This window comes from Candoia aspera, chromosome 1 (assembly GCF_035149785.1).
Source record: "Candoia aspera isolate rCanAsp1 chromosome 1, rCanAsp1.hap2, whole genome shotgun sequence".
In the NCBI taxonomy this organism is placed as follows: Eukaryota; Metazoa; Chordata; class Lepidosauria; order Squamata; family Boidae; genus Candoia; species Candoia aspera.
The window spans coordinates 38,751,992-38,772,269 of NC_086153.1; the positions used below are offsets into that span (position 1 = coordinate 38,751,992).

General features: G+C 40.1%; 2 protein-coding genes across 2 annotated transcripts in view; both read left to right on the plus strand.

Moving 5' to 3' along the window:
• Positions 1-20,278, plus strand: part of ZC3H6 (zinc finger CCCH-type containing 6) — a 195,350-nt gene that overhangs the window by 58,911 nt on the left and 116,161 nt on the right. The gene's annotated exons all lie outside the window — the stretch shown is intronic.
• On the plus strand, positions 773-19,790 carry TTL (tubulin tyrosine ligase). Its single transcript, XM_063302242.1, has 7 exons — positions 773-1,548; positions 9,760-9,838; positions 13,269-13,501; positions 14,500-14,635; positions 14,914-15,183; positions 16,393-16,536; positions 19,487-19,790. Exons 1-7 carry the CDS (start codon positions 1,392-1,394, stop codon positions 19,599-19,601), a joined length of 1,134 nt encoding a protein of 377 aa, XP_063158312.1. The 5' UTR covers positions 773-1,391; the 3' UTR covers positions 19,602-19,790.

Below are 20,278 nucleotides of genomic sequence, written 5' to 3' on the forward strand. Positions count from 1 at the left end.
CATCCCTCTGAACCACCTATGGCAGCAGTGCTTTGAAGGGAAGCTAGCCTTCTATTTGCCTAACGCCCTTTAAAGCCGCCCTAGCAGCTGGTGCTCGTCCGCGCATTAACAATGGAGGCACGAAGGCAGACTCCCATAAAGTCCCTTTGCAGCCGAGCTTTACTGGTTGCCTCGCCTTCCCTCTTTCTAATATCCTGGGGGGAGACGGGGGGGGGGGCTTCCAGTTATGTCTCCATCGTAACTCCCAGGCCACACCCATCACTGTAGTGGGATGAAAGAGGAGGACGGGCACTCCCCGTGCCTTTTCTCTGCGCTCCAGGCATACGTTTAAGCATCTCCTTTGCTCCGTTCCCCACCAACTCTAATCGAAACCCAGCAACCCTGGGCCAGTCGGGTCTTTGCTCTTTTTTACGAGGATCCGAAAGAGCCCATGATCCGGGCCAGACTGCTGCAAGATTCCTTCGGCTTGCTGAGGGTCCCCTTCTTCGTGTGCTTCTTCCCCTCTGAATGCGGGTGGTGGTGGTGTGATGGGCCGGGCAGCAAAACTCAAAACCTCCTGCTCCACGTTATTGGATGCCGGATAGAGTGTAAGTATTTTTCGTTAAAACCAGCCTAATGCAGGCCGTCACGCTTCCATCCTGCCTGAAACCGGATAGGTTCAGAATCGACCGCGCGCAAAGCCTCCGGTGAGCTAAGCGGGCGGCCGGCCAGGGGGCGCAGCTCGACTATTCGTTTTACGTTGCGAAGCAGCCGCCGAAGCTCGGTCCCTGTTGGACCCGCCTCTTTCTGCGCTCAGCGGCGCTGGCCCAGCTGGGGAGGAGTCGACATGGCAATGGGCGAGGCGCTGCCCCCAGAGGAGCGAGGGAGCCCGACCGAGAGGCGGTTGCCCGCCTGCAACAAGCGGAGCCGAAAGTTTGGGCTTGTCAGCGTCCGCCGGATGATGGGGGAGCTGGAGGGATTCGACGGGAGCTGTTCTGCACCAGCCACCGCTTCTGGATGCTGAGCCGCCGCGTCGTCAGCATGCCGGCAGCGCTGCAGGAAGTGCTTGGGAGTTCATGCGAGGAGCCTCCGCTCTGAGGCCGTGCTCGCCAAGCGGCTTTCCTTCTGGCGCGGCTCTCGGAGGAATCGGGCCGATAGCGACACTTTCTTCTTCCGCCCGGGGACGCAGCTGCCGGGCTCACCGGAGTAGCCGGCAGCCCGCGACGCCTCGCCAACCCCAGCTGCAAAGGAGCGCCTCCTTAGGCGATGCCCGTTTTAGGTTCCCCTGAAACCAGCCGAGAGACGTCGGCTTGCGTGAATGGGTGGGATTTATGCCTTTTTGATTAGGGGTTTCAGGCTCGATCTTCCAAGCGGCCGGTGGCTTTTTCATAAGGATAGCCCTACGGTTAAAGATGTACACGTTTGTGGTGCGAGATGAGAACAGCAGCGTCTATGCTGAAGTCTCTAAAATTCTCCTCGCCACTGGACAATGGAAGCGACTCAAAAGAGACAATCCCAGATTCAACCTCATGTTGGGCGAGAGAAACAGGCTGCCTTTTGGGAGACTGGGTAAGCAAGCCGCACGCGCGAACCAGGGCACGCCCGGGCGGGCGGACGCAAAGCAGGAGCACAACCCTTCTGCGGAGCTCGCCGGGAAGAAGGGGGGTCCTGGCCTTTTCGAAGCCCCGCCGCCCGATCGGCCTCCAAGCCCCGCTGGTCTGTATGCGGCGGCTGAAGTTTGGAAGCGCTGGCGAGAGGGGGGCGGTGGGGAACGTTTGCCAAAGCGGGGTCTGCAGATGTTAGGAGGGGGGTGTTGTCTGCTGCAACACGGGAGTGACTTCGCCCTTAGCAAGCCAGTGAGACTAGCTGGATGCCAGGTTGTGAAAAGGGTGGATGTATATCTGTCTGGGTCAGAGAGTATTGCAAGGAAATAATACAGGTACTGAGGTGTTTTTTTGCATTTCTTGTTTGAACCGGGGTAGAATCATCTGTTAGCATTCTTATTGATATTTTTATTTTTGAACAATATATTTATTCTCCAGGAAAACATATCTGAAATTAAAATAAAATTATACTAATATAGTTTCTACAGCTTTCATAACAATTGATGCTGTATTTAAGTCTGTGTTACTGATTTTTTCCAGTTTGAGTGCAACTCCACTCCTCTGCATTCTACCTAGCCACGATTCGGATGCTCATCATGTATTTAACATTTGCTGACTCCTTTTGGCATTGAAAAAAAATACCTTTTTTGCTTTTGCACTAATATTTTATGTTGCTCACCAATAGCAAACTATTGAGCATGATTGTGTCAAATGTCAGGCATCCAGCTCTCTGTCTTCAAGTTGGTTTGAACTGGGTGCAGGGTATATTTAAATGGCCCACAGACTGGGTTCTCTATGAGTTCTGAATTTTAAAGACTGGATATATTTGTTGAAATGATTCATAACGAAAGGAAAGGGGAAAAATTCTGAGCATAAGTATTTCCAGTTTCCATAACCTGTTGAGAATATCATGGTATGCACAGACACAATGATCATTATATATTTACTCAAAGACTGCAGTCCTCATTCACTTGGGAGTAAGCTCCAGGAATCTCCAATGGGATTTGGCTTTGAGTAGATGCATGTAGTAATGTGCTATGTGCCTCTGTTGGATTGTGACTGGGGCCAGTGTTATGAATATTCTATAGTGGATTTTTACAGTGATTTTTATTTTCCACTCTGGGGAAATCTTTGGGAAATATTAACAATTATTCAATAAAAAAAAGCAGTTACTGTAATTCGTATAAAAAAGCAACAGACTTATTTAACTTGGCATCTGCCACTCCAACTCCCTAAATTCTCAGTATGGCATAAAACTTTGAATTGAATTGTTCAAAGTTACTGGTTCACTTACATGGACGCTAGTCCAAATTTCAGTGGAAGAAAATGGATCCTGAAAATTTTCTCTTGCTATAAGTTAGAGTATTGTTATTTTCTTCAAGTGGGCTATTTTAGAATGCTGTTCATGGAATCTGCATTAGTCTTTCAAAAGCACAGAAGAAGAATAGCTTGCTTCTGTATAGGGGCTTCTTATATTATTGTGATGTTAGACAGTCACAACAGTCATTCCAGCTACTGTTAAATGCATTCATGTTTCACTGGCATCAGAAGGAGAGATTCAGTCCTTGGCTGGACTCAGAAGCTGAGTAGGACTGAGCCTGGTCAGAACCTGGGTGATACCTCTACAGAATTCTAGGGCCATAGGCCAGACTGAAGTCCCCAAAACCACCACCACCACCCCGCCAAGGCAGTGGCAAACCACTTCCATACTGTTGCCAAGAAGATGACTTGCTTATTCCACGTAGGCACAAGGAATTGAGTTCAATTTGAAAGAGGTTTTGCCTTTACATTTATATGCATAATTAACCTGGAGGTCCCATTGGATGTAGTCTTCTTACATAACTAAAGATAAGTCAGTTGATTGGCATGGCTTCTAAGCACTGTAAATAAATATAAATGAAGTATAAGCTTTATTTATATACAAATTAAAATTGATTATTCAAGAAATTAGGGCAGTTCCTAAGAGAGGGGCTGGGCATCCCTCCTCTGAATGTGTTTAAAGCACTGTTTCTCAACCTTGGCAACTTGAAGAGGTGTGAACTTCATCTCCCAGAATTGCCCAGCCAGCTTGGTTTAGAGATTGGACAACTATCTGTCAGAGATGCTTTAATTTGGATTCTTGCATGGAGTAGCAGATTCTTTCAGTTCTACAGTGGTGTGACTTGCTGAATGTTGAAAATGACCTGTAATGACTGGAACAGGTGGACCAAGTCCTGTGAGTATGTTTAGCTAAGGACATTACAACTCAAGGGAATAGCATGGCCATTTTCAATTAAACACTAGAGCAAATCTGCCCTGTTTTGCTCCTCCAGACTTCCCCAAGTTTGTGTCCTCCTCATATGTGAATGGACTACAACTCCAGTCTTGCTCACTGATAATGATGTGACTGTTCCTCAAAACATCTCAAGAGCACCAGTTTGGGGAAGCATGCTCCAGAGGGTGGGATCTGAACCAATAGACTGATACTTAGTCAAACATCCTTTTTAAAATATTTGGGGAAAAAGTCCTGATAGTCTGTTGCACTGTCAAACAGCTTCTGCTATTTCTGAAGATGGTGGATTCTTCTTGTTAAACCCTTTAAGCACAGGTTGGATGATCATGGATGCTGTAATACTGGATTTTTTACATTGCAGGGGATTGAACAGGACAGCTTCTGAAGTTTCTTCCAGTTCTTCTAGGGTGGAGTAAAACTAAAATTAAAAAGTGTAAAAGTGCTTTGTGTACTGAAGGTGTAAGTTAAGACTAACCTATTCTAGCCTGTAATAACAAGGGGGCAGGGGAGCTCGAGTTTTTTAATTCTGTGGGGAAAATTAGAGGAGGAAGCAAACTGTCCTAGAAAATGCAAAGTATTGCAAGAACCAGCATGAAAGTCACGAATCACACCCAGAGTCCTGCTTTAAAGCAACAAAGGAGATTTGTGGTACCTCAAGGACTAACCGATCTCTAGAACTGTTTTTTACCTTTAGTTCCTGAAACATGATTCATTACATTTGGGTTAGAAAGATATAACTGATTAATTGTTTTCATGCAACTTATAGATTTCTATTCCATATAGGCACACCTCTTGTTTTTCAAACACTGTTCTTGTGGAGTGTGTTTAGCGTGGTTTAACACTAGTATTTCTCTGCAGCCCTTGGGTTCGTTGACAGAAGAACAGTTCCTCTTTCCTCCTGTTCTAGTAAACAGAACATATCTATTCAGAACAGACCTGGCTGTGTGGATGTTACATTGCAGCCATAATTTATATACTGAATTGGAACCTGCCTAAGCAAACCAAACAAGACCCTTTGATCCACCTGTTGAAAGAAGGGGCAGAATCATGGAAACTGCCTTGGGGTATTGTGCCCGTGTGAGACTTCTGCGTTGCTCTGCTCCCTTGCAGGCACCCCTTCTCTAGGAGTATCTACTCTGTGATTTGCACCTGCCGTATATCTTAGCCATGATTTCAAAAAGGGTAAACATTACATTTCCTCCTATTTTTGAAGTTGGAATGAAGTAGACTGGTAACGGATTGGACTCTACCACCGTAGTCAGCCTCTCTGTCTCCCCAGGCCAGTATGTTGCCTGGAAATAGGAATTATAGTCCAAAACATCTGGAGGACATCAAACTGGAATAGGCTGCTAAGTGATGCTAGCAGTTGTTTAATTTAGAATAGGATGGTTGCTCCAGCAAATGCCAGGCTGCATAATGTCAGAAACATTCTGAATGTGTAACAGGTATGGGCTTTTTTGTGCTGAAGGCCATTATTCAGTGTTGGGAGTATATGAGTAGGCAAAGTAAGATGCTACAGTGGAAAGTTTAATGTTAAGAAAAGCATGCTTATTGAAGGGAGGTATTTACTATACAGGAGTAAAATTAGCTAAAGTTAGCAAATTATTAACCACCTTTGCAGCAGAAGGTGAAATCTTGTGGAACATTTATGCTACAAATTATTTTTTGATAGTATAATTTTTTGTGTGGCTCCTTTGTCTTACAGTCCTAGGTCTATGTGGCCCAAAACTGGAACTACTCCAATTTCTGGGCCAGGAAGGATATCTGTGTTAGTCTCTGGCAATAAAAACAATTCCCTTTTTTTCTGACATGTATCTACTCTATCTACTGTTAATGATACCTAGGCTGGAGATAGAGAGAGAGAGAGATTTCTTCGGAAATTGATTTCTCTTTTAAATACAGCAGCCCCGCTAGCAAGGAACTAGTTAGGCTCCACTACTACGGGGCTTTTGCTGAGTGTTATCCTGTGCCTGGTAACAGTTTTGTCTCTTCCCCAAAGTCTGCCTCGACATTAAAACAAAACAAAACTTGAGGATAATGGGCTTGGAAGCCCTCACTAGCGGAGCAATTAGCAGGCTGCCTGATACTGAAGAAACAATTACAGGCAGTGACTTCTGGTTCAGGTCGACTTTGCTACTCCTGATCTAGGTTTCTCTTGATCTGGGAGGAAAAAAAAAAGATTAATCTTGCTTAAGAGATAAGAAGGGACTGGCATAGGCATAATGCTTAATGATTTTCTTAATTAAGACCTTTATGTAATATATGCAGAGTTCTGGGTTTGAAGCAGAAATACATGAACATGGCACTGTTTTGCAACTCCTTAAACATGGGATCACACCACAGCTGTGGAGGGCCAAGGGCAGCTTGTCATCTTGGCAAAAGGTAGGCTGCTTTGAGGAGTTGCTAACAGATGCTCTGTGAATGCTGCATGTGCTCCACAGCAGCTTTGTGCCCTCAGATTCAGAGCACTTCCCAGCCATAATACTGATACTTTACCACTGCTTAACCCAGTACGTTGCCCCACATGTTTTAGGACTGCAGTTCCCAGAATTCCTAGCCAGCATAGCTAAGTCTAACAAGTGGTTAGGCCACAAGATTTTGTGAGGCCAAGCTGGCTGCAGATTTGTGAAAATGTTCCAGTGTATCTGGAGACTACCAGGTTGGAAAAGCTGGCCAGGAGGGTTTTGACAGATCAACAAATAAACAGTTTTTTTATCCATTATGAAAACTTGAAGAAAAATCTTAGTCAACTGGAGAAGGCATGGCAAGGTAATGAAATTATTAAAAGCAAAGTCCAAGCAGCTAGCCAGAAGAATTGAGACCAAAGCCATTAGGACGGGATTAAGCAACATGAGTCAGCAGTGGGAGAGGACTGTTTAAAAGACGAATGGCCTGCGTTAGCAGAAGCTTTCGGTCCATCAGCATCGTAGGCAGGGAGCAAGTGATGAAATTGCATTTTGAGGTCATGATACCAACCTTGTGACTTACATACTTGTCTCTAACGTTAAGACACAAGTAGGAAAGGATGGAGATTGTGTCCTGACGTCGCTGCATGGATGTCATCTTTTTTTATACAATTGTGGTTATCTGTTGGTGTCCACATTTCAGGAATGGCACTGGTTTTACTAGTCTCTGACTAAGGGCTCAGATGTCGATGCACTTTGTCCAGGTCTGAATACCCAGTTAGAAAGAGACGATCGCTACTTTGGGGTTTTCCAGACATCATTCATTCATGCCCAGTTCCAAACAAGGAGTATTAATGCTTCACGATACCTTTATGTAATGGAAGTGAGAGACATTTATGGGAAGGAGGGGGAGATTGGGTTGCAGGATAGGTAAGACTGGTCTTTTAAAAAGAGAGCAGGGTTCTAGCACTGTAAAAGTGGAATTACAACCTCCAGGAAGTAAAAACCTAGAAAATATAAACCTGAAGAAGAATAACAATCTTTTAGGGATTTTTGGAATGACAAGCAAAATATTTCGACTGCAATGATTTATTTCTTCTGCTTTAAGAAAAAGATGAATAGTTGTAGTTTTCCCTGTCTTAATTGACAAACCCTAGTCTTTGCTTCTAAGATTTCAATTCACCAGAATTGATTAAGAAAGCAAAACAAAATAAAAGCTCTCTGGCAGGAATATGGTGTATCCTTCTGAAGAATACCAGGCTCTAGTGTTGCTGTGTTTTAGGTGAAGTTTAGACAAATAATAATTACTTTTATCAACTGAATTTACTATACATTTTTAAAATTTTTCTTACAGAATGGAACTCTAAACTCTGGAAACATGGGATCTCTTAGTTTTGGCAATCTGATAAATTGGCAGAAATAAAGAGAGAAGAAACCATCAAGATAATGAAACCAAAGTATATATTCTGGTCTTAGACTTCCTGCATATTCACATTTTTTAGAAAAAGCTAAGAAAAAAAGAAAAATCAGAAAACTTTCTGCATAAAGGGGTTGTTTTTACATATTATATATTGAATATCTTTTTCTGATTTATGACTGTTATTATCAGTTTTGGTTTCTTTTGAGACTTTAGATTTATTCCCTCAGTATATTTCTGATTCTGAAGCTGTACATTGCTTGGACTGAGAAAGTTTCTTTACTCTTTTATATGTTATCTGTATATGGGAACTGTAATGCTCTGATTCAGTAGTTAAAAGTCTTGTTATTGCAAATTAATAGAAAATATGGAGGAGGGGAATAAAGGAGAGCAATACATGGGACTCTTGTCTTACTGCAATCATTATTCTAAAAGAAAATATATGTACAAAATTTTTAATGTTTCCAATTTTTTGGAAAAAAAAAAGGTATCGAGGTGGGAATCTCTCTCTCTCTCTCTCTGATTACATTCTCTCTTTACTCCCAACTTTAATTTTATGTGCTGGCAAGATTACACCACTTATATATCTGGGCAGGTTCCCCTGAAATTCTGTAGCCTTCAAGATTTTATTTGCTCATTAACTGTTTCTCTGTGTTACATTACTATTCTAATGTCTCTCTTAATATCTGGTGCAGCTGAGTCCTTCCTTCACTGATCAAAAGGGCTAGGACAGCTACAGTTTGGGCTTACTGGATTATATTTTTTAAATTTGTTAAGCACCAACTCTTCCATTCTCTCAATACCCATTGTTTCCATTCCAGGAAAAGATTTTTGCTCACTGGTTCTCTAGTATCTTTGGGGAGACAAAAATGTGATCCTCTTCACTCTTCTTAATTAATGGTGACAATACTTGTTAAGTACATTTGACAAAGGAGTCTAAACATTAGAATATTTCCCTAATATTGTCAAGTTCTTCAAGCAGCCCCACCAAAACATACTGGTATTCAACAAAGGTGGGCAAGCCTGAATCCAGTTAAACCTAGACCTAAATCAAAACATGTCATGTAACATGCTCAGAGCAACTTCTCTGCAAGAGACCGACTGGTTCTTGTTTGTGTTTTGAGAGTGCTTTGCAGGATGTGCTCACTGAAAGTTCATCTGAGGTTGGTCAAAAGATTCCTCCCTTCCTGAAAGACTTGCTGATGAATGCTTCAGACAATTCAGGCTTTTCCATAAAATAACTCCCTTCACACAATAAGATGCCTAAGTTCAGTGTGATTGTGTTGCTTGCTAGAGACTTCCAGCATCGATTAGTACAACCCAGGGATCTTATAAAAAAAAAATCGTTCTGTCTGTCTTCCTCATCCTCTGGCCTGCCAAAAGCTCACCAGGGCAGGTCTTCCCAACATTTGTTGTTGGATCCCCCATATTTCAAGCTGCCAGGGACTGAACATGTGATGTTGCTGCACGCAAAGCAGGTTGTCTTCTACTGAAGTATGTCCCCACCCAATATATAGTTTTACACTTTTAAAAGCGTTTAAGCTCTCTCGCAGGCCGTAAGATTAAAGCAGCCTGAACGCAAGTTGGAAACTATTCAAACAGAATATCTGTTCTTTCTAGGAAGTCTTCACATGGTTTTGTGAATCTGGAGCTAGGTGGAGATACTTCTCAACCTTGGTCACTTTAAGACATGTGAACTTCAACTCCCAGAATTCCCCAGCCAGCAAGGCTGGCTGGGGAATTCTGGGAGTTGAAGTTCACATGTCTTAAAGTGGCCAAGGTTGAGAATACTGCTTTATATACACTGTTTACATACTGTTATTTATTAGCCCATGCATAATTGTGGGGAGATTTCTTAATCATCTTCCAACAATATGTATTTAAATCAAATATATACAAGACTCATACATAAACAAAGTTGCTGATATTTAAAATTTGGCAGTGAACAACTCCTTTTTTGTTTTTAAAAATATGGAGATTAATAGTGGTGTTATCTGTGTAAATGCTTGTCTAATTACAAAAAAAAGCATTTCCAGAATACAAACAACATGGATATAAAAATTCTTCTTCCTGTTTTTATAGGACATGAACCTGGACTTACGCAGTTGGTGAACTACTACAGAGGAGCTGATAAACTTTGTCGAAAAGCTTCTTTAGTGAGGTAAGATACTTTTGTTTGCTTGTTTATATGTAACAGTGGGATCCATGCCGCCTTTTGTCAATCTCCTGAAGTTGTGTCTGCATCAACACATTCAGTGGCATGTTACTGGTTAATCACTGCAACTGTTTTAGGTGTGGCGAAGAGCATTTGCATTTCAAATGTTCATCCAAAAAAAAAAAGGAAAAAATGGTGAATACAAACAAGTGGCAAAAGATGGTATGTTTCTTATCTGTAGAAATAGAGAGATTGTGGGTCTTAATACACGATTGTTCAGCATAAATGTAGACAAAATTGAGTGTTGTGTCCTCCATCTTAGTAAAAGGGTGGTGGATGTTTGTTGGATTTCAGGAGTGCAACTCATTTGTGCTTGCTGCTTTGTTCCTCTGTATATAGTTAGCTTTATTTAAATGTCTGGTCACAGTTTTTGGAGCAAATCCCTTGGAATTACCCTCTAGGTTATCTTCTCAGTGTTGCCACTGACAGTCTATTGTTCCTGCTACCTTATGACTTCAGAGGGCATTTCCTCATTTTCAGATATGGATGCTCAATAATTACTTTCAGGGCACAGATCTTGGGGACATGGAATGAGTTTTGAATGAAATTTACTACCTTCTCTTCATTTTCCCTAATAGTAGCAAAACAAATACTTTCCCTGAAGGTACAGCCTTCCTTCAACTTTTAAGGCTATGAAATGCTAAGTATCTTTTTTTTTAATGTATCAATAAATAATATGACCAGAGGCATCACTTTATGATTCTCTCAGGATTGTGCATGACAGTCCACTCTCGTTCAGTGAAAAGGAGGGCTTGTTTTAATGAGTAATACACATTTGGATTATGTCTGACCTTTATGCTCTGTTGATTTACATATACTAAAAACCCTTAAGGGTATGAAATTCATTAAGCTCAGGTTGGCTCTGACCTTTCATGAAACATAAAATAAAATGCTTGTGGGTTTTGCCAAAGTTTTATTGTCTTTTAAGATTCATTTAGGAATCTTGCAAAACATATAGCAAATTTGCCCTTTGGTTATTAGAAATGTTAACTGGCACAACTAGAATATCTTCCTCCTTAAACTGTTAGTAAACTTGATCCCAAACCAGTCTTCCCCAGCCAATTGTTTGTAGAGTATTTGGTGCTCCCCAAGTAAATTAGGACTACAGTTTTGATGCTGCCTGGGATTTTTTTTTATAAACACTTTTTATTAAAGAGTTTTGCAATGCTAAAAGATAATACAAACCAAAATCAGAAATAAAAGAATAGGAAAAAAAGGAATAGGAAGTGAAAAAAAGAAAAGAAAAAGAGAAAAAGAGAAGAGAAGAGAAGATGAGAAGACAAGAGAGATAGAAAAAAAAGAATATTTAAAGAAGCAACTCTTGATCTTCCCTGCAATAAGTACAGGCAAATTAAGTTCCCTACCCCATGAGAAATTAAATACATGGTTCACTTCTTCCTATACCCCCCTCCCCATCCATTAACAGGTCCAAAAATTGTTGTCATTTCAGTCCAAATGTTGGCAAAAAGTCCATATGCAGAATTTTATAAAAATATTCCATATTTTAACCCTAGTTTGTTTGTTTATTTATTATTTAAATTTATATCACCACCCATCTCCCCCCAATGGGGGACTCTGGGCAGTTAATCTAATAATTAGATTAATCAAATAAGTCAACTTTAAATTCCTTTCTTTTGCTTCTAACAATCTTAATCTTTAGTTCATCAAGTTACTGTCATAGGATTGAATCTCCATGCACACTTTCTTTCTCCCATCTCAAAGATTTCTTTCAAGGTTTTAGAAACCTTCTTTTGTAAATCCAAAAATAAGTCCTTGCCCAGGTCCTTTTTCATCTCTTGATTTGTCATTTCTATTTCCACTCTGTCATCTCTATCTTATAATCCTCAATTTCTATATTTTCCAGTATTTCTCCATCAGCTAGGATTTGTATCCCGTCTTCATCCTGTCTATCCATAAATTCTTCCATATTTTTGTCATATCTTCTTTATAATCTTCAAGAAATACATTTACAAATACAGAGATTATTGCTATCAGATTTGTTATAAGTTTCTCACCCAGTTCTTCAAAAATCCTTTGAAATGTCTCAAGTATCATACCTTTATTTTTCATTTTACAGATTTCACTTTTCTTTTTCTTGCCCAGAACTTTAGTCGCCTCTAGTGGCCCATTACTATATTTATGAAGTCTCAGGTTTCATTATTACTTTACTTTGTTTTCAACTTTCAACCAATGGTCTCTTTCCTGATAGACTAAACAATTTATATTCCCATGGAAATGTTGTTTTGTTTACTCAGTTTTTTAAAATTCTTAGCAAAAGTCCCAATATTCCAAAATTGTCTGGTCCCTTAATCCATTTAAAACTTTCTTAAATTAAATTCTTATATAGCTTTTTGCCATTTGTTTTAGATTCTTTAAGTCCTTTAAGTTGCTAGTTAGCTTTTCTTCTATTTTGGGATGGAATTTTACCCACTAGGTAGTTTTCAAATTTGTTGTTTGGAAGTTCTCTTTTAACTGTAAAATAATTGTAGATCCAAAGGTGGTTAGAACATGAGGTGATTGAACCCAGTGTTCTTAAAGGCTCTGCCGCAGTTGAGAGCTTGATGGCTTCCTTTCTCCCAGTGCTCAGGCCCACGGGATGACTGCTAACCTGCGGTTTCCTCTCAAGGAACAACCGTCCAGAGCACAAGTGGGAACAATCTCTCATCCTTTTCTTTATCCAGAGGGGTTCTGTTGGACTGAGCCTGCTGCCGGCCCATCAGTCATCACTGTAGCTTTGTGTCCACTCTTTCTGAGACATCTATTTTACCATTTTCTTCATCCAGAAGTCTATTTGATGCTGCCTGGGAATTTTGGAAGTTACATGCCCAACATATTTGGAGAGTGCCAAATTGGGTGGGGAAGGCTATCCCAGAATTATCAAGGCATTTGATTGATGATAGTGCTTGTTAAACTGTGCAGGTCATTATCACCTTAGGATAGCTTTACAGCAATAGGATTAGAATGTATTTCATATGGGATAAGATTTTCAATACTTACTACCTTACCCCCAAGATCAGGATCAGCATGTCCATGAATTGCTTGCAATCACGACAGTTGCTCCAATTCATTTGGATTGTCAGCACCTGATCATTCGAGCATTCACACATACACAGTCAAGAGGCTGGGTCTCTTTTAACTGTTTAATGGAGCGTAATGAACGGTACAGAAGGCAAGCTGCGAATAAAGATTTCCCGCTCAAACCTAATTTAAAACTACTTCCCCTTAGTTAGTCCCCTTTCCCACAAAACATGTCACTCCCCAACTGAATTGGAGACACTTGGTGGCAATGTGAAAGATGTTTAAATACAATATGTCTTCTAAGACTACAGCTTACAATCAACAAGACCAGCTAAGATCTCCCTCTCTTTCTCTGTAGATTAATCAAGACAAGTCCTGAATTGGTGGAGTCTTGCACATGGTTTCCAGAATCCTATGTGATTTATCCAACCAATTTGAAGACACCAGTAGCTCCAGCAGAGAACGGGCTTCATCACCTGATAAACAACTCAAGAACAGATGAAAGGGAAGTCTTCTTGTCATCCTATCAGAAGAGGAAAGAGAGTGGAGAAGGAAATGTGTGGATAGCCAAATCTTCAGCAGGAGCCAAAGGTTAACTTCTTGCAAAGACTTTGAAATTCATTACTTTTATTTGTGTAGCTTTTTATTTATCCAAGAAAAGCTAGGGAGCCATGGAGTATAAAAAACTGGTTTATTAATTGAAAAGGTCCCCTGTTCTAATTCCAATCACTGGCTATTCAATCACTGGCTGGCTTTGATCAAGCCACATTCTCCTGGGCTCCATGGGTGGGTTTGTACTTTGTGCTAAGCCACAATATGATGTGTTTGTTTTGTACCTAGTGTGTTGGTCTGAACTCAGCTGTGTATTTAGTCAATCAAAGTTTTGGGCTTATTGGGATACCATTGTGGCTTATTGGACAAGCCATGGGTAAAATAAAGCATGGTATAGTGTGATATGCAAAGTCAGACAGAATTGTGTGCTGCGAGGCAGGCAAAGATTTGATTAAAATTGTTAGAGAACATTAACAGAATCTGGAAAAAGTCTGGTACTAAAGTCAGCCTAAAGTGGCTCCCTTTCCTGAGGTCAAATGTTGTGTGGTAGCTTCCTTTGACCTGGTGTCCTGCAGATCTGTTGAGACCACAGCTCCACTGAGAAAGATAGCTGTGTGAGAAAAGAAGTCTGCAGGCCTGCTTTTGGGGGCCCAGCACCCGCAGCCAAAGCTTTACTACTGTACCTGGGCCCAGAAAACTGCTGGAGATGCCTAGGAGTACTTTGAATGCAAAATGCTTACTTTCCTTTTGGCTGAGAAGTTAGCTGGGGCAAGCTGCCAAGTCTAGCCATTTTATGGGCACATTTTATAGAGTCTGTGTATCAGCAACTGTGGTTATGGTGCTTCATATACAGCTTGGTAGAATTTCTTTTGGCGGCCTCCATGGCTCTCTTCCATATCCAAGTTTATAGGTTAAACTCCAAAATATTAAACTCTGTATTTTGAATTATAATTCTAAGACTGCTAAGGATGAAGCAGCGTTGTTACTTTATTTTAGTGATCTTCCTGTCCAACTTCTTATCTGTTTTTTTGGACTAGGTGAAGGAATTCTTATTTCTTCAGAGGCTACTGAACTTCTGGACTTCATAGATAATCAAGGACAAGTGCATGTGATTCAAAAATATCTGGAGAAGCCTATGCTCTTAGAACCAGGTCATCGCAAATTTGATATTAGGTAACAATTTCCTTTTTTAAAAACTATTTTGCATCTAAGGTGCTTCTCATTAATTTTCTGTCAATTTAGATCTGTTTAGTAGCATTTCAGAGGCAGTGGATATATGTATTTTTATTGTTTTTTTTTTAGTTTGAGGTAAATATTGATTTTTTTATTCACTTTAATTTCCCCACATTGTCGAATATTTATTATTAAATCTGATTCTTCTGATTTGGAATCTTGATACCTGATTTTTTTTTTAAAAAGACTATATAATGTGTCTTTTTTCTAACTTTTAGAAGTTGGGTCCTAGTGGATCACCAGTATAGTATCTACCTCTACAGAGAAGGCGTTCTACGGACCTCTTCAGAATCTTACAACAGTGCTAATTTCCTTGACAAAACCTGTCATTTGACCAATCACTGCATACAGAAGGAATATTCTAAAAACTATGGGAGATATGAAGAAGGGAATGAAATGTTTTTTGAAGAGTTTAATCAATATCTGATGAATGCTTTGAACATTACTTTGGAAAATACAATCTTACTGCAAGTCAAAAATATAATAAGGTAATGCATTTGTCTTTTATTTTCATCCCAGCCGACCTCCAGGAAGCAAAAGCCAGCGTTCTTTGCACTGTTGTTATTCATATTTTATCTGCACTATAACAACCTGGGAGAAGAGGCTAGGAGGACCTGTATGGCCAAAGACATCAAATGTGCTCTCTATGGCTGTGTGAAGTCTCCCTTGGAATTTGAATTGTGAATGCATCTGAGTGTGGGGAAAAGGGACAGGAACTTTACACACACACACACACAGTTTTTCTCTATTTACAATGGTATTTAATCTATACAGGGGCCTTAGCTGCTTTTTACAGAGTCTTATCTGTTTACCTCCCTCCCTCTTCCTTGACACACACAGTATTAGCAGTGCCTGCTACACAAAAACAACTCTAGGAATACCTAACAACTTCTTCCTCCATTATATAATGTTTCTGCCCTTTTGTTTGTTTATAGCTATAAGGCAGGTTTAATTAGACACAAAGCTTCTTGGTGTCTACTTTATACTGAGCCTGCTTTCCATAAAAAAAACTTTAATGTGCATCATTAGGATGACTTACATCATTCTAAGTCCATCACCCTGCCACAGAATGCTGCTTGCAAAAGTTTTAGCTAAAAAGTGGAAAGTTTAAACATTTCATTCTGAATTCCTAAAATAAAACTCAATTTGTTTGTAGCAAGTTCTAGACAATTCTAGAAGGGAAATTAAGCTACCTTAACTATCTGCATAAAGAAAACTCTCCATTGACAGTTTCATTGTAAGTTAAAGTTTTGTCTAATTTTGGACAGTGTAGACTTTAGGTGTTGAATATAAAATCATTTAAAATCCAACTTGTTGGGCTCCAGATATGCTGGACCTCAACTTCAATAATTTCCCATCACCTTGGCTAGTACAGTTATATGGAGTGAAATCCAAAACACCTGGTAAACACCTGGTTGGGGAAAGCTGCTGTAAATACTAAACTGTTCATATAACATAGTGAGTCAAAACTAAACAAACCACATTAAGGATTTAATGCAATGTCTGAACTCATCCAATGAGTAAGTTCTGCCACCTAATCCTTCTCAGTGCCTTAACTGTTGTTTTAGGCAAAGATATTCAGTATTTAGTTGGCATTTGTTTCTAGTACCCTGAGAATTTGATTTAATGTATTATAGGTGTTGGACAGATCATAATTTAAAACAATTCAGTGAAGGGGTGTTCCATTCTATTCACAGAAGCTGCCTTATGTGTATAGAACCTGCTATCAGCACCAAACATCTTCATTATCAGAGTTTCCAGCTCTTTGGTTTTGATTTCATGGTGGATGAAGATTTGAAGGTTTGGCTAATTGAAGTCAATGGTGCTCCTGCATGTGCCCAGTAAGCATCATTCTAAACTTCCCCATGAATATGTGAATAGTGCAATAATGTCTTCCTTGAAGTTTTTGGTGAAACTGTTTTGAACTGATAAAGCTGTCCATAGCCAGTGTTTGTATAGATGGACCATAGATGTTAACTTTTCTTCCTTTCCCTCTGGGCTGGCATTTAATTTATTTATTTATTTATTTGATTGATTGATTTATATAGCTGCCCATCTCACATTTGTGACTCTAGGCAGCTTACAAAATTAAAACATAAACAATACCAAAAAAACGCAAAATAAAATAACCATACAAGCATAAAAAAGTTAAAAACAAAACAATTTTAAAACCATACAATACAGTCAGTGGGAGAGCAGTACAGCCATTTCACTGTTGTACTACTCTGCACCACTATATGATCCCTAGGCCAGATGGCAAAGCCATGTCTTCAGGCCTTTCTGGAAGGCCGTCAGTCAATGTTGCATTCTTACACAACTGCCAGGGTCACAGTGTTACAGCCTGGCCCACAACGCATGCCCACCTTAGGTATTTCTTCCTCCCTTAGCACATCTGTTTTTTTTCTTGCCTGGTGCTCCAAGCAGCCCTGATTGGTTGGCTCTAGATGCCTTACAATCCCCGAATATTTTTTGTGTTGGGAATATTGTGAGATGCCTAGCAGGAGGCAAGATCCATTGGCCTGGTTGTTGCTTCTGTTCATTCTAGATAAGGCCATCAAGAAAGGAGGTAGCCAACTGGGCAACCCTCTGCCTGGACTATCCTAAACTATTCCTCCTCACTTCTAGGGAATAGGTAAGGTGAGGAAATCAGATCACATTGAAACTATATGGTAGACGGTAATAATTTAGGGGATCTACATGGTTTGTGCTTTCTTATGCTTGTTTTATGCTCAATAGTATGAAAAATGGGCAACAGAAGAGCTTTGGCTAAGGAATACATGGGAAGAACCTCTCTGTCACAAGCTATTTATGTAGGAAGGGGCCTTTTATCTACTGGTTCAACTTACCCTAGGACTGATGTACAGCTACTTCTCAGGGTGTTGTGGCAGAGAGATATTTTCCTGCCCTGCACTGTCAGATTGATGCTTGTGTCTTCTGAATATACAAAATAATTATCTACCATTGTTCTTAGAATCACTTCTTAGAGCAGAGGAAAATGAATGCAAGGCTGGCTGAGTTTGAGCTACTTACAGAAATCTGGATAAAGACTTATGGGACAGCAAATGATCTTCATCTGTGGCATCTACATGAATGGATGCCTTCCTTTTGTTTCCAGAATCTGCTTTTAGATCTTTTCCTGCTGGGAATATTTGCAGGCAGAAGCACAAAGGAGGCCACAACTGTTGTATACTGACAAAAGAGAAATTCAGTGTAATTCTTTGAAATGCAAAAGGATCAATTCAAAAAGACTCCTCCAGTGATATGATTTATCATTCCCTTCTCAAGTTTCCCCTACTTCACTGGAAAACTAATTGAAAGCTGTTCTTGCCTTCCCCTGTCACAGAAGGAAAGTGGACGAAAGAGGCTATGAACAACCACTAACCCTCTTTTGTGCCAAAGAGCTCAATTGGGATCTAAAGACAGTTGCATTTCGTGTCTGTCTGTACTAGCCCCAGATGCTATTTTCAGCAAGATTATCATGAAAACAAATGGCCCAGTGATAAAGAACACGAGTCTTGATGAATTCCTAGATCCCTGGCCAGCTTGTCTCTCCACCTGCTGTCTGTGCATGTGTTTAATACCCCTTCTGGGATGGTTGTTGACATTCATTTTGGATCCTTGCAAGTGTTTGACTGGGATCCTGAAAATTCTGCTCCTCCCAACACAATATCATCACAGGATAAAATTTTCATCTTTCAGTGGAAACATACAAACTTTATTCTGAGCCTAATTTAGATCAGTTGACAGATTATAAAAATCATAATGAAATTAAATGTAAGCTGGGCTCTCAGCCATGATATTGTCCCTTGCGGCTGAATTAGTTTATTACTAACACAGTGTAATATAAAAACAGATTTTTTTAAAAAAAATCAGGATATAGATAACAGTGGAAGGGGCTTTATCAATCTCTTACAATAATAGGCTGTTCCAAATTTTAACTGCTGCAACATTCCAGTGTCCATAGGATTTTTGGGATTTTCCTCTCCAGTAGTGAAGAGGGAGTCCAACATGAGTGTCTTCTTGCTGTCACCTTTGTTAATTTCCAAGCCCAGCTACTCCCAACTTAGAAAGTTTGACTCATTGTGGAGCTTGAGGGTCTGCTGGATTCTACACCCTCTTAGTGCTTACTGATTATGTGCCATCAAGGTGATGTCAACTCTTAATGACCACATAGATGGATCTTCTTCAGATGGCTGGTCTCCAACAGGGCCCTTCAGGTCTCCCAGTGGTATACCCATCACCACTATAATCAGGTCCAAATGCCTTGCCATGTAAATCATTCCCCTGCAAGGAAAGTGTTTTTGAAAAAGCCAAGATGAAGATAAATACAAATGTGTCTAACTTAACTTGTGTCCTGTTGGCAGAAGTCCAGCACACATTGGATTCCTTGGAGCCCCTGCCACCAGAGGCCTCCAAGGACAGGTATTGGGTAGCCCTGTCTCTGGCTCTGCTATTTATGAGGTGGTGAAAAATAAAGTAACAAATGTGCTTGAGTCAGAACCACAGAAGCAATGATCTAACAGTTGGGATCTATTCTTGTCTTCTGGGAGAGGTTAATTCCTGTCTCCTGTGGAAGAAAAGAACCCCACACATAAAATCTACATCTGTTCTAGCTGTCAGGAAGAAATGTGGAAGCTTCTAAGCAGGATCAAAATCGGTAAGATGATGCTCCTTGTGAAATCAGTTTGTTGATGGGGCCAAGAGTGCAGTTATTCTAGATCAGTGTTTGAAACTTTAATCAGTATTTTAAATGTGTAATTTTAATAATGTTTTCCACCTTTTGGTTTTTAGGAAACTTTATGCAGAGCTTTGTCAAGGTATAGTGGATGTAGCCATTTCTTGCATCTTTCCTCTGAATGACACCATTCAAAAGCAGAGCCAACGATCTGTATTTATAAAGTTGTGATGACTGAGATAAAATGAACACACGGGGAAGCTGCCGCCTGTTTGAATCCAGGGAAGACCAAGAAACACTGCATCTGCACATCATGCCAAAAAAAAAGAAGGGAAAAAGTGGCATAATTTTTTAATTTCAGAAGAGGAACATTTCCAAGGAAAGCCCCAGATGAACCAAAAAGCTCTCATCAACTCCAAATGTTTTAAAACATTGTTTCAATAACAAATCCTGTAACCGAAGCCTTTATGTTTGAGGACAACATAATCATTTTTTAAATATAAGCAAAATCAGGGGTATGATCAAGTTTGTCTTCACCTTTTTCCTTCTAATTTAATAAATTATTTTAGCAATTGCAAGTATCAGTATACTTGAGAGGCTGAAGGTTTTTTCACCAAGAGTTTTGGATTTTTTCTTTCTTTACCTGCTGCCGTTCTAGTGCCTTAGCTTTGTTCCCAACAACTTTCCTAATTTGCTTTGTTTGTACAGTGTTGCTTTTAAACTAAAACAAAAAAGCTGCCCTGTTTTGTGTGGCATAAAATTTATTGAATATCTTTGCCTTTATACATATATTTGTGTGTTCATTTTTTTTTTAAAAAAATGTTCTTTGCCAGAAATTAACTGCAGGAGACTGCAATATCCTTTTTCCTTCTGACAAGCTGGCTCAATTGCAAAATCCTATTTTTTTT

Excerpts from the sequence above, each read along its gene's own strand:
- TTL (XM_063302242.1), top strand. The coding sequence starts at position 1,392 with ATGTACACGTTTGTGGTGCGAGATGAGAACAGCAGCGTCTATGCTGAA. Across the intron at positions 14,636-14,913 it reads CATCGCAAATTTGATATTAG|AAGTTGGGTCCTAGTGGATC; the intron begins GTAACAATTTCC and ends TCTAACTTTTAG. Across the intron at positions 16,537-19,486 it reads GGTGCTCCTGCATGTGCCCA|GAAACTTTATGCAGAGCTTT; the intron begins GTAAGCATCATT and ends TTTGGTTTTTAG.